At 44.2% G+C, this 14,622-nt stretch overlaps 1 protein-coding gene across 2 annotated transcripts in view; it reads right to left on the reverse strand.

Annotated features, from left to right (window-relative positions):
- Positions 1 to 1,192: 1,192 nt before the first annotated feature.
- Positions 1,193 to 14,622, reverse strand: part of TRABD2A (TraB domain containing 2A) — a 71,358-nt gene continuing 57,928 nt past the window's right edge. For both annotated transcript variants that reach the window (XM_057373267.1, XM_057373266.1), the window contains 3 exons: positions 12,634 to 12,724; positions 5,515 to 5,766; positions 1,193 to 1,978 (listed from right to left, as the gene is read on the reverse strand). In XM_057373267.1, the coding sequence (XP_057229250.1) occupies positions 1,798 to 1,978; positions 5,515 to 5,766; positions 12,634 to 12,724 (524 nt within the window). In that variant the 3' untranslated portion in view covers positions 1,193 to 1,797. The remainder of the gene's footprint in view (positions 1,979 to 5,514; positions 5,767 to 12,633; positions 12,725 to 14,622) is intronic.

Genomic DNA, 14,622 nt, shown 5'->3' on the forward strand with positions numbered 1-14,622 from the left:
GATAAAGACACAAGTATGTATGTGAGGATGATGAGACATTGGAATAGGCTGCTCAGAGAAGCTTAAGATGGCCCATCCCTGGAAGTGTTCAAGGATGGGGCTTTGAGCAACCTGCTCTAGTGGAAGGTGGCCTGGCCCACAGCAATGGGGTTGGAATGAATTGATCTTTAAGGTCCGTTCCAAACCAAACCATGCTATAATTCTGTGAAGCCARTTTGTCAGGCCCACAGTGCATTTTTGTAAGTAACGTGTATTTCATAAAATCTGCTCCCTTCAGGTCAATGTAAAAAAGCTCCAGACCCACCAGGTCTATGTCCAGTGAAAGATCAACCAGAGAGAAAGAGAGAGAGGGGGGTGAACACATCAGGCTGGCCACTGTGAGAGCCAAGGAAGACAAAATGTATTCCGGGACCCGAGGTCTGGCAGCGTTCCTTATAAGAAGGAATTTACAATGAAATACTGCTGTCTTCCACTCCACTCCAGATCTATTTCATTCCCCACAACGCCGCTGCTACCTGATACCCAGCCTCCCCTTTCTCTGTTTTCCTCTGCAAACAGAGGCTGTGTTCAGGCTCAGTCCTTCTGGAAGGTGGACTGGAATTTGAGATCAAGAGATGAAAAAAGCCTGTTAGGAAAGCTATAACCTTTGTTGTTCCACCTCCAATGTGCTGTAGAAGGCTATGAAAAAGTACTTTTTACAGGCCATGGAAAATGCAGTGAAGCATGTATAAATGCAGGAAGAGAAACCTGAAGGTTTGTTGTCTCATTGGGGCAAGTGACTGCTATGCTACCAAGTTAATAAATTGAACACACTGGCTCCAAGTTCACCCACGGATGAAACTTAGGAGACCTTCCCAGGCAATGAAACCCCCCTTACGAGAGAGGGAGGGATACTGCTCACAAATTGTGTAGCTGTCATCACAAGAGGATCTTGTACAAATGCAGAAAATTCAGCACCCTTCCAAGCTACTTACATTCAACAATCAACAACATATCTACTTCATGCACACAGGAAGGACTTAAAATAATTTGGAAAGTCCGAATAATGAATTMAGTAGAAAATGTGAAAGCAATTCCTAGAATGAAGTCTAATTATGTAAATCACCTTTTGAGAACTTATTCTGGAAGACTCCAACAGTATGATTTGTGAAGTCGCCCTGGAATTTTTTTTTCTCAAATTTTGTTTGCACTTATGGGATTTGTCTGGCCATTGGAGGTTCAYGGGTACCCATCTTAAATAGCACCAAACAGACAGCAGAAACACAAGTCTTCATTGTTTTATTCTATTGTAAGCGTTGTCATGAACTTTTTTATGTGAACTGGAGCCCTAGCAAGCAAGAATTAAAAGAAGTACCAGCAGAGACACAAAATACCAAACTCTTTCCCAGCTGCGCTCATGTGATCAAAATATTCTGTTCCAATAAACAAGTCAATGGACTGTAAATCTTCTTACAAGGCACTGAAGGTGAAAAAATGTAATTTAGTTGGGCTCAAACAGCTAAGAACAGCTATGTTGTAGCAACATTACAATCTCCCCAAAGCATTATGGGATTAACACAAAATCATTCTTCTGCAAGAGAAGGATAAATAACACTTTCATTAAAATATCTTCTCCTGTATTGGGCAGGTCAAACCAGTAAAYAGTGTTAATGATCCAGATTCAGGAAAAGGAGCCAGTTCAAGAAACACCCCAAAGAACGGGTGTACCACTCATAGTCTTCTATTTCTTCTTTTGCATATTTTTTATTTTATTTTATTTTTAAGGCAAGAGTCCTGCAGCTTGTATCCCCTTGTATTTCAATGCAGCATTATCACTTGCAAAGTCAAAGTCAGTAGCTGGAGGAAGAGAGAATGGGGCAGCTGGTGAGCGCTGCTGGTGTCTGCGTGAGCGTGGCTGGACCGGCGGTGGCCCCGGGGCTGGGGCTCGACTGTGATGTARCCATTAATGATGCGGATCCGGGGAGGAGGGTCAGTAGCACTGCAACGTAAGGGAAGAACATCAGTCCTGACCAGCCCACAACTGCCCAACATCCACAGAGCAGGAGGCAGTCARCCTCTGTGCCCCACTGTCATTTTCCTGGGTCCATGGGAATTGTCTCTGGAACAAGYTACACGCTCACCAGAAGTCTGTGCCTCCTAAATGGCAGACTGCTGTCTTGTTCCCTTCCTCACACTGAGGGCAGCTCCCACACCAACCTGCAAGGACAAAGGAGCTACCCAGACAAATTGTGATGTAAACTTGAGGGGAAACAGCAAAGGGACGGAGGAGGTTGATCACAACACCAAAATATCTGCCTTGTCCCAAGTCCACCCAGCCTGCCCGCTGCTCCCACATAATCAGCCAGGTTGGTAAGATGACTATATTCCTAACCCTTTTCAGCTAAGCAGAAAATATATAAAGACAAAACAAGTGTTGTTGCAGAGGAGTGTCACTGCTGTGGCACTTGCTGAGCACAACTGGCATGAGGAACCTGTGCTYTGAGCTCATCTTCCTCAGCTGTGTTTCGTGCATCTCAGTGGGGACCCACCTTTTTTCTATATTGTATGATCTCTTCCACAAGCCAGGAATTACAGTGTACTTTATGCAGAAGAAGCGTATGTTGTATTTTAAGCAGAGGAAGAGTGGCTTCCTGAAACACAGATCACCACATTCCAGAGTGTATCCCAATGGTAGTGACTACTTTGACATGGTGATGARCAAGAACCGAATCAAAGCGCGCCTGAGCTCAGCTCCCATTATGGCAATACATGATGGAAGAGAGAAATTTGTGTGCTCCAGGCTGCCAACACCAGCTGACCTGAACTGGGGGAGATCACACCCCACAGGAGGCCAAGAGTCAGAAGGGTCACACACTACGCGGGTTGTTGCTCTCTTTGCAATGGACTGAAAGCAATGCTTGACACCACAGCTGTAAGACTGACACACCCCCCAGGCCACTTGGTGCTGTGYAGAGCCTGAAGACAAATCTGAACAAAACTAAAAGCAAGTCCACCTGGCAAATAAAAAACCCGACTAATTTCTTCTGCACACAATCCCCAGCTGCGGTGCACCATTCTTGTCTTATTTCAGCCCACTAAGCAAAAATGCTTTAGGAAATTGAAGGCAATTAGTATCCATTTTAAAAGCACTTTACTCTTCCTTGCCCAAAAGGCTTCCCAGAAGATTTGAACAATAGCTGGAGGGAAGCCAGCTGGCAGCACATCAAGGAAATAGAGCCGGCAGCTAATGCATCCAGGGGCACGAAACAATGCCAATCTGACAAGCCCACTACAACACTATTAAATCACCTGAGCTGCACCTTCCACATTTTCAGGCTCACAGGAGGAATAACAGAATTATTTAGGTTGGAAAACACCTTTAAGGCCATCCAGCCCATCAGTAAATCTGAAAGCCGTGAACGGCCCATCCGTAAGAAACCTGACAGCTTTACCTGTGCCTGCGCACCCTGAGGATGGTCAGAGCAAGGGCTGAGGCTCGCAGTCACACACGCCCTGCGCACAGGCGAGCTTTYAGAGGCGCTGGATTTTCTCGGGCAGAGACGCCGCGAGGTGGGGCTGTGAGCCCAGCCCAGCCGCTGCACGACAGAAGGAGCGAACACAGCCCGGGCTTTGCAGGAGCACAGAGCRCGGTGGGGCTTGTGCCCGAGGGACAGCTGCCTTCCCCCGGCAGCGAGGGCGCAGTGATCKCCCGGGCAGTGTTCGTCCTTCCAGCACTGCCATCCAACAGCTCCATCTCCACGCCTTTAAGCTCTTCTCTCCTACTAAGGACATGCCCATAGAAAACCCCTAGCACTGAATAAGTTTCTCCAAAAAAGGATAGCTTAAACAGGAGGGGAAGAGGAAAAGGAAAGCAGCATTTTTTGCTCCCATATTTATGCAGTGGTTTCCTAGGCTGCCATCATTTGCTTTGYTTTTTCCTCACCACTGCCTGGCAGTACTTGAAATCTCATATGCAGCCCTAATGTACTGTCAGTTTAGACACAGTAGSACATCTTCCCATCCTCCCTCATCATCTGAAGACATTGATACTGCAAGTGCACGGGTATCTTACATTCACTGCCCACTGACTTCCCAGAGCTTTGTGGGAACAACTGCATGTGAAACAGAGAACATGGCACTGTGGAGGCAGGGTGGGAGACGCAGAGAGACAYTTCTCAGCATTTTAACTATACAGACTATCAACAGGAACTCCAAAAATCCATTTGCAATCAGATAGTATAAACTGCATTAATAGAAAGTAAATTACAGACTATTATTACATTAATAGAAAGTAAATCAAATCAAGTGTGATCAATAAAGGATTTGTTATACTGGTGAATCTTGGACTGTGTGTAGGTCTGTCAGTGGACATGTTACATGAGCATTTGTCTCCTTTGTCTCCCAAACACTAATACTAAGGCTGAAGGAAGGAGCAAAGAAGGGAGTCTGGTCTAAAAAATCTGACAATGGCTGAATGTCTTGAACACAGCAACAGCTGCTGCAGTCACTTGCAGCCAGCCTGAGCCTCGTTCACTCATAGCAGCAATACAACTGGGATCCAGGGACTTGACAGGAGAGGCATAAGAGAGCCCGRCTATACTCAGTAACCTGGGGAGCAGGAAGAAACATGTTTCAGAGGGGAAAAACCCCAAAGAGTGTACAGGCTTCATTTCAAGAACTATCAGACTTTTYTCCATCACCCCAACCTGTCTGCTTGTTTCTGATATCACAAAATTTTAATGCCTTCAATCTGAGTATGGCAGAGATATAATCAGACACAAAAAGCAGAACAGAAAGCAGATTTGGACAYGTGTAATATCTGTGTTATTATTAGGAGGGAAACATTAAAGTACATATTCAGCCACGGGCCCAACTAGAGATAGTGAGAGAGAATTGGGCTTTTTTTTTTTTTTCTTTTTTCTACTTTTTGTTTCAGGTTACTGTAGTTCTTGTAGGTAAGTATGTTTTTCTGGATGAAAGCAGAGGTGTGTGTGAACCTCTGCCCCACAACACGCTCATTATTTTACATAAACTTTGTCATCCACTAGGCTATGATGCTTTTTCACTCTGGAAGAATACAAAGACTAAAAATGCTGCATATTGCCCAAGTGCAAGGAGAACATATGCCAGGAATGACAGTTTTCTCATAGGCAGCAGGACTGGGTAACAGTCCAAGGCTTTGATCAACACCATCTACCACTGGACCCAGCTTTCCATGGCAGAGAGGACTGTCATATGCTCAYAATTCCTCAAGCCCAAATGCAGAATGATCTAAACAAAGTTTATACTTGTTTTAGGCCTAATTTTCCATAAATTTAACCATGCAAARAAAAAAAAGTAAGCTTTTTTGCTTTTTTTTGAGGTGCAAGAAGCCTCATGTGAATGTTTCAGAAGAATTGCAGCAGTGGAGAAGGTCACATCCTGTCCACAGGACATATTTACACCTGCAGAAGTTTAAGGGACTGGATTAAACAATCTGAGTTAAAGTCTAGTTTGCATGATAAGCCATCCTCCCCCTCCCCAGCCATTATCTACCTTTCTTCAAGGCGAACCCAGAGGTCGTTAAATTGTCGCAGCCTTTGCTTCTTCTGCTGCTTTTTCTTCTTCTTTTTGTACTTCCTGTCTGCTTTCATGAGCACATCAATGCTGTCAGGGAATAGCAGGTGAGGCAGGAACTCTTCCTCCTCCTCTTCCTCCTCCTTCTGAGGGTGCAGTGGGAGTTCATGGGACACAAYATAGGGACTGTGCGATGATGAAAAGGCCAACAAGGTTTTGGGAGATTTTCGGCTGGAAGGAAGAGGAAACACAGACAACATTTGAAAYGGCTTTGAGGCAAAATCCTGATACACATATTATTGAGGCGCATACATATAAAATAGGTATTTCTCACTGACATAYTGGCTGGATGCTCACTTCTCTGTCTTGTATTCCTGCTCCCTCTTTCTTAAGTCAATATTGATTTTGTGATCAAAACAGTGCTCTTTAGCAAAAAAAAATCTTTGGCAAAGAGGCAGTCTGCACCTGAGGGAAGAATGCAGTCTGGCTAAGGGTGGAATAACTCTTAGTAATATCTAGGAGAGAAAGATGGAATCACTTCTAAGTCAGAGAAGATCAAACCACACTACTCTAGTCTGATACCCTGTAGAACACGGACCAGATTATTCCTTTCAGCATTTCCTGCCCAGAGCAAAGTAACTTGGGGGACAACAGGAAGGGGCAGACAAAACAACCAAAGCACACCAGCTGATGAAGCCAGCTCTGGATCAGCAATTCTCACTGATAGACAAGACAAGAAACAAACTAGTCCACAGACCGTGGTCATGKCTACAGAAACACATATTGAGAATTACTGTCTTTGAAGGAACAGGTTAATGTACCATTGACAGTAACCTGGTTGCACACTGGACCCACAGAAGGCTGAGGTTCTCAACAGCTTCTGTATCTCAATGTTCAATGGAAAGTGCTCCAGCCAATCTGCCAAAGTTGGGAAGGGCAAATGCAGGGACTGCAAGTATGAAGATATTAAATGCAATGTAGGARAGGATCAGGTCTGAGACCATCTACAAAGCCTGAATGTGCACAAGTGCAAGGGGCCCCATGAGATTCATTTGCTGGTCCTAAGGGAGCTTGCAGATAAATTGCTAAGCTACTATCCATCATTTTTGAAAACTTGTGTCACTTAGATACAGTTCCCAACACCTGRTAAAAGGGAAATATATCCCTCATTATTAAAAAGGAGAAAGTAAAACCTCTGTGTCAAGACAGATCATGGAGCAGATTCTCCTAAAATCTATGCTAAGACACATGGAAAACAAAATTGGTAACAGCCAACATGGCTTAACCAAGGGCAAAAAAATGCCTTGTTAAATTTGACAATATCTTCTCTGATGGGGCTCCAGCACTGATGGATATGGCAAAGCAACTGTCATCATCTGCCTGGACTTAGGGTAAGTGTTTGACACTGTCCCACATGACTTCCTTCTCTCCAAATTGAATAGACACAGATTTGATGGATAGATTGCTCAGTGAATAAAGAACTGTCTGGATGGCCACACACAAAGAATTGTGTCATCAGCTCTTTGTCCACATGAAAAMCAGTGATGAGTGGCATCCCTGAGTGGTCAATACTGGGACTGTCACAGTTGAACACCTCTGTCAGCAACATGGACAGTGGCATGGAGGGCACCCTCACAAGTTTGCACTGACACCAACCTGTGGGGCACACTGGAGGGAAGGGATGGTATCCAGAGGGACCTGGACAGGCTGGAGAGGTGGGACTGCAAACCCCATGCACTTCAACAAGGCCAAGGGCAGGTCCTGCACCTGGGCCAGGGCAATCCCAGACACAGGTACAGGTTGGGTGGAGGAGTGATTGAGAGCAGCCCTGATGAGAAGGACTTGGGGATGATGGCTGATGAAAAACACAACATGACCAGGCCATGTGCACTCCCTGCCCAGAAAGCCAATGGGATCCTGGGCTGTGTCCAAAGCAGCATGGGCAGCAGGGGAGGGAGGGGATTGAGCCCCTCTGCTCTGCTCTGCTCTGCTGAGACCCCACCTGGAACACTGCATCCAGCTCGGGGTCCTCAGCATAAGAAAGCCATGGAACTGTTGGAGCAAGTCCAGAAAAYGCCCAGACATGGCTAAGAGGACTGGAGCACCTCCCATATGAAGACAGACTGAGGAAGTCGTGTATGTTCATTCTGGATTAGAGAAGGCTGTGTGGAGGTCTCACAGCAACCTTTCAACATCTGAAGGGAGCCAACAGGGAAGCTGGGAAGGGACACTGTCAGGAACTGTAGGAATAGCACAGGAGGAACAAATACAAACTGAAGAAGGGATGAAATTAGGCTAAGTATTGGCAGAAGTTCTTTACTAGGAGGGTGGTGAAATACTGGAAGAGGTTGTGGATGCCCCAACCATGGCACTGTTCAAAGCCAGGCTGAATAAGGCCTTGAGCAAGGCCCTCCAGTGGGAGTTGTCCCTGTCCATGGCAGGGAGATTAGAACTAGATGATCTTTAAGGTCCTTTCCAATCCCTTAACATTCTATGATCCTATGATTAAGGAATCCTTTGGGCAGTCTAGTCTGCATCTACTGAAAGCAGACTAGTTTTGGCAGCACCAAGTTCACTCTCTTCTCATTTCCTCTTTGATGAAGCCAGATGGTACAAAGCAGTGAACGCACAGCCTTTATGWAACATCTTGTCAGGGGATGTGTCTGACACCTTAGAGAGAAGAGCTCAACACAGCATTGCGGCACGGGCTTCCACTGCTGATCTGCAAAAGGGTGTAACGCTGTCCTGCCACTCAGACAAAGCACACCAAGGAACATGAATTGATGGTCTTAGTGGGTTTTCCCCCACATGAARGAGAAGAAACTGAGAAATTGGAACTTTCCAATAAGCAGAGCCAGGCTTTGCACACATTTATAGCAAGTGATGAGGGAGTGGGAGTCAGGCCTCAGCCTTCCAACTGCCCAGATCTTGTATTAGGCTGGCAGCATTAGTGGGAATTTCAAAGGAGCTCCAGCAAGTGAGACATGTCACTGAGATTGGTGCACGTTCAAACTGTCTCACAAGGCAAACCTTGGAAATCCAAAGTAGAGCTCCCAGAAAAATCTCTAAGGGCTACTCAGCTTCCTGTGAAGGTGATAAAGTGGAAAGAACAATAATTAGCTCCATCTTGATTACTAAAGCTTTGTTTCCTTATTCTTAGAGWAAGCAACATCTCATCTATACTCTAAGGCAGGCAGTCTGCCATGTCCTATCCACTCATGGCTTTGCTGGCTCACACTTGTCGTTGTTTGGAACAAAGCAATTTCCACCCCGCCTTTACTTGTTTATAAGCATCTTGGATAAACCCACAAACTCAATCCAGTCTGTGTATACACAGAACCTAACAGGAATATATGACTGATCTTCATGGGTRCTTCTTTAAGACAGGAGATACAAGTCTTCAGTAACCAAAACTGGAGACTAGCTTGGGCTGAAATTCAGAACACCACAGACAACTGAGAAGAAATCTGCCTTTAATCAATGAAATTTTCCCTGAACTGTGTTCTTTTTTCAGTTTCCAATGGCATGAAGAGAAGGAGGTCTGGAAGGAGACATGTTTCAGCATGGGTGCAGTTTTCAAGCAAGCTCATCACTGTATGCACACTTACTTGATGGCAAGTAAGGAGCAGTTCCTGGAGGAGAAATGAAATTGTGGACTGTAACATGGAGAGAAGATGRAAAACAAAGACAATTTGTTGTATTTGCTGAAAGGAAAATCAGACTGATCACATGGTGAAGTTTATTTGAGAGAGACTGCGGCAGAATGAGCCTTGGGCTATCAATCTCTTTCCAAATCACCGTGTTGTTACACTCTGTCACACTTTATCACCGCTGAACTGTCGTGACCCTTCAGCTCCCTTCCTCAGCTGCTTCACATCACCCACTGTTTAAGTCCACCTTGGAGAGCGATCCCCCATCAGCCATCTCCAGTGACCTGATGTAATTGGTTTGGAAGTCTTCTGCCTGTGATTCCTTTTCCCACCATTTCTCTTCACTGCTTTTGTTCCTTTACTAAGTCACAGAGTAGGCAGCACCYCTGCCCTGTAGATGAGAATGCCATGCTGCCTGCAGCCTTCCTGACTGAGCCCATGTGCATACCATGATGAAACTCAGTTTTGCTACAAGTAGAGGATGACCTGCATCCTGCATGGCCATACATTTATTCTGACAGATGCCACCTCAGACACATCCACACACAAAGGAAAGCTCCTTTGCAACACTTCCTGCAGCAATTCCTCCAGAGACCGACTGATCAACCACTGGAAAAGGCACACAGATGCAAAAGCCTGTCCTTTTTTTCCCAGGCCGACTTTCTCTCCCCGCACAGCAGTTAAGACAGAGTCAGGAAGCACCTTAATTATGGCTGTGATTGTGTTGAATGTTTTACAATATATAAAACTGCATCCCAAAATCAGGAACAACAGTTAAACACCAAAGTAAGTCAGAAAGAGCTTGATTGAACTTGGGGTACTATTTATACACTGTYCTTTGCAATACTGCCTGCTTGAAGCACCTCTTTTGCCTTCCCTGTTTTAGGGACATCAGGGAGAAGGAACCTTCCTGTCCTCAGCTAGAGGCATTCATCCCATTTGCTCTGCAGATGGACAGTGCACCTCACGCAGCCCTGCTTGCTACAGGAAAAYGAGCAGAAAAATCCTGCATCCTTTTTGGTTCCTACACACAGGTATCAACAAGATACCTCACAAGGGACTTCTTGTTTAGCCAGAGCACAGGAAGCAGCAGACTGTACCGCTGCTGCAAAATATCAAGCTGCAGGGAAAGGAGACAATTGCAGACTTCCTCCTTCCTGTATTTTAATATCCTTTCAGCTAATATCCCTACTCTGTCTGATGRCAGAGCAGTCATTTGAATGCTCTGTCTCAGTCCAACCACTTGCCATTTTTATCTTGCCTCAACTATGGACAGTGGAATAGTCCACAGGCACTGACTGGACTTTGTGCAGCACTACATAGGACAATATTTGGGTACAGTTCCACACTGATGTGGTCCACACTGGGTTCATTGTCACAGGCTGCTCTGCTATTTGCTCCTAGAAGAACAGCATAGCAGTCAAGTGATATCCTCCATCCAAGCCCTAGGACTCTGACACACTCTTGCCACAGGTCTTTCTCTCATCTTAAATATTCTTTTCCTTTGAATCCACATTTTTCTTGGAACATATTTCGTATTTTAAAATCTGTTTCCAAATCGTCCAGAAATGTTAACACCGAAGTGCCATCTTCTTAGTCAGTCTTCATCTGCTTTGTTACCAAGACTCCAGAAAATGTTATATCTAATAATCCTAATACTGATGCCAGACTGAGGGCTTTCAAAGGCACAACAGGCTGTACAATGAACTCYCACGATACGGCTAGGGAACTGCGTGCTGAGCTGTTCCAAATATCCTTGATACCAATCTTCCTGACAAGTGAAAATCTATCCCTCTTTTCTTCAGTTGTCTGTCCTTGATTTCCTTACAGTTATGTCTTTACYGAGCAGTATCAGATCTTGTTTGTTCTCAAGTACCTATTAAGCTATCTTTCTTTAAGCTTTAAGAAGCTGCTGCAGCTGTTTTCAGGAATACCTAAGCTAAGAATGAAAGAACAACATGAAAATATCAGTGCAGGGTGTTTTGATTTTTTTTTTTTTTAAATCATCCCTGTAAACACTGATACACTGGATTTTATAGCAAACTCAAGKGTAAGAGCATCATTAAGTCTTTTGCTTAAGCACAGGGGGCTTCTTGCTGTCAGGCTATCTGCCCACTGGCAGAAACAGAATTAGGGGGCTGGCATTCACATAATCATGGGGATAAATCTTGGATCCATTTTTTTCAGTGCACACAGAGTTAATGATGCATGTCCATGTCAAAAATCATCATGAAAACAAGACCTGCCAGAATTGCAATCTCATGGTTTCAGGCAACAGCAAAGRTGGTGTAAAGAGAAAGATGAAGCAACCAGAGTATGAGAAGAACTGTTAGTAATTTCCAYCACACCTGTGGAGCCCTTGGCACAGACCAAGACTCTTCACTGTGCTCTCTGCACAAATCCTGTTAAAAATGATAGTCCTGTCTGACACTCCCATATCAGAAATGTGGGGGAGAAAGAACAGAGATGTAAACAGAGGGGGACAGTATGCCTGGCACATAAGATAAAAGGGAACCAGTACCATAATTGGGACCAATATCCAATTTTCTCCATTGTTGTCTTTTAGCAGTGAAGAGTGATATATCTGACAGATACATGTTTCGTAAGTCTGGAGAAGGGGGAGGCAAGGACTGCAGACCCTAAGCAGGTGGCAAGAATTCCAGGAAGAGGTGAGTCAAAGCACAAGTAATTCTTGGTAGAGAGTGGAGGAGGAGATTATGTAGCATTCTGTAGTTTCTGAAACCATGGAGGTGGATAAAAGCATCCAGTAAGAGATAAAAAGAGGCAGGAAAGGTATATCCCAAAGGACACTGCAGGATTAAGCAGAACAACAAGCACCTTAGCTTAAAAATGCAGAAGAAAGCAGGGGACATGAGAGCAATAAGTCATGGAGACAGCTTGCAAAGAGGCTGGATGGACTCAGGGCAATCAGATTCCAGGCTGGGAGAGAGTAAACAAAAAGAATAAAAAATAGCAGTGTGAAAGAAGGGCATTACTACAAGGTAGGGCAGTCAAACACATAAAAGAGAGGAAAGCGAACCCTGGAAGCCTATGTGGTACAAGACAGCATCCAGATCTGATGAACCAAGCATACATACTCTGTGGCTGTTCATTTAAGAGTTAAAAACCTGCACGGATGGAAAGTCTATTAACAACTAAAAAAACCCAGACCCCCAAAAAACCACCCCCACAAAATCAACAATGTTAAAAAAACAAACACACACACCCAACAACAAAATCCTAATGAACAAACACAAAAAAACCCAAACCAAAACCTAGTAAAATTTCTCTTCCAATCTAGCTCATGGAAGAGAAAAGCAAACTGCTGGGAAGGAGAAAAAGAGCCTAGCTCACTGTTAGTTATAATTTCAGCTGCCATTGCTACTTCATAACTGTTTACAAACCCACCCCCTCAATGACTGCTCAGCTATGTAAAAGCATGCATTACTTGCTGATGGCTTGTCCAGCTGGAGTGTGCTCTACCTCGTACCCTTCTCTCCTCAAAACATCAATCACTGTGTTGTTGCCCATGAAGTGACCTGCAGTTAAAAAGAAAAATTACATCAGAGCTCACCAARCACATGGAAAGAGGGAGAAGAACAACAAAGTCCTTTCTCAGCACAGGAGGTGTGCCACACTCAAGGATGGCAGGGCTTCATCGGTCCCCACCAGCATACACATAGGATGTGTAATGAGTGATTGCTGAACTTCCCCAAGATCACCTCAACTACTGTATTCTGCCTTTCCAAAATGCAGATATGACTGCAATTACTCTGGTCTCACAGGTTGTTGCATAATGGGCTGCCCAAGGAGGTGGTGGAGTCTCCATCCCTGGAAGTGTTTAAGCAAAGACTAAAAGTGTCACTTAATGCCATGGACTAGAAGGCATGATGATGATTGGTCAAAGGTTGGACTTTATGAACTCAGAGGTCTTTTTCAACCTAATTGATTCTGTGATTTTTAGACCATTGTGGATTATTCGGGGGAGTAAGAGATTAAGTTTGGACACCCTGTACAAGAGCAGTCTACAGCTGGTGGTGATGCAAAGAAGGTCAGAATTCAGCCATGTTTTTACATTCTCCARGTTTAAAAAGACAGAGAGCTGTTGCTCAATATCACTAAATATTTTTAAGAATCATCCAACTGCAGAGAACATAAAATAACTCTGAAAGCCAATGCCTTAGATCAAGCTTTTCCATTTCTTCATTATATGCCACCAGAGACAGAAAAGAGAAACTTAATTTCAGTCATATTGATAAAATGATTTCGTTTTACAAGGCCTTAGATAGTTCTGCCCTAATACTGTGATTTACATCTCCTCTCAATTCTCAGACAGATGTGGTGGCTGGTAAGGTCCTATTTTGGCATCATATTGAATAAATGACCTCTCAAAGGTTGCAGGAACTTTCCTGAAGGACTGCATGCTCTGCTCACAGAAGGCCTTCCCCAATACATCATCAGATCACGCTGCAGAGAAGCAGAAGAAAGAGAGAAGGCCTTGCACAGTCCCTCATAGATCCAGCTTTCATGAAACATTTCTTCATTTAACAGCCTACATTAATTAAAATAATTCCTTGAGCAAATTACTCACTAGAGTGATCCCTTGCTTCTGTAGATGTGCATAGTGCTAGAGCTAACAAGAAACTCCAGAAAAAAAACTGTTTTCTGATAATATTTTTCATAAATAGATGGTGATAGAAACACAGAATGGTTCTAGTAGCCAGGGAAAGCAAGAAGTTATAAAGAGAATTCTAACAGCGCTGAGAACATCAGAAGACTAAGTAAGGGATTCRTGATTTTTCATTCCAAAAGGAGTGGAATGAATTGGAGCACAAAAATTCCAGTTTCTCATGCCACAACAGCAAACTGCTCATGATGTACCAGTGAAGGCATGATGGATGGTATCATTTGAGCACAGAGATTAATCAAGATGAACTTCCCCCCAGAGCTTAAGAGCACAAACCAATCTAGCTCAAATGAAACCTTTTAACCAAACACTGCATTGCACACCCATTTGGCACCATATTTTCTCATACAGTAATTGCATTTTGCCCCACCTCCTCAGCTTAAATTTTTTCTTCAGAAGGAGCAAAGCTTATGTACCATTATGCTGACGTAACCTAACACTGTTGGTATCTGTTGCTTCCCAATAGCTCTGCTCCAGGTACAGTTTAATGAGAATTCCCTCATATCAGCAAAAAGACCAGATGTAGTAGCGAATGGGAATGATTGTAATTAAATATTGTAGTTGAGTAAAATTAGCTGCTGTAAAACAATCACTAGGTATGTAAGATGCCAGACCTAGTTTCTATCTCTCACCTTTAACACAGAGGACAGATATGTGGAAAAAAGGGAAGGGGAGAGGTGTGCCCAMCCCCACACAGCAGAGGAAGGGGTGTTTCCAAAGGGTGATCCATTCCTTGCAACTGACAGTGAG

The sequence above is a fragment of the Malurus melanocephalus genome, unplaced genomic scaffold (assembly GCF_030028575.1).
Source record: "Malurus melanocephalus ecotype Western Australia unplaced genomic scaffold, MMel_1.1 scaffold_191, whole genome shotgun sequence".
Classification (NCBI taxonomy): Eukaryota; Metazoa; Chordata; class Aves; order Passeriformes; family Maluridae; genus Malurus; species Malurus melanocephalus.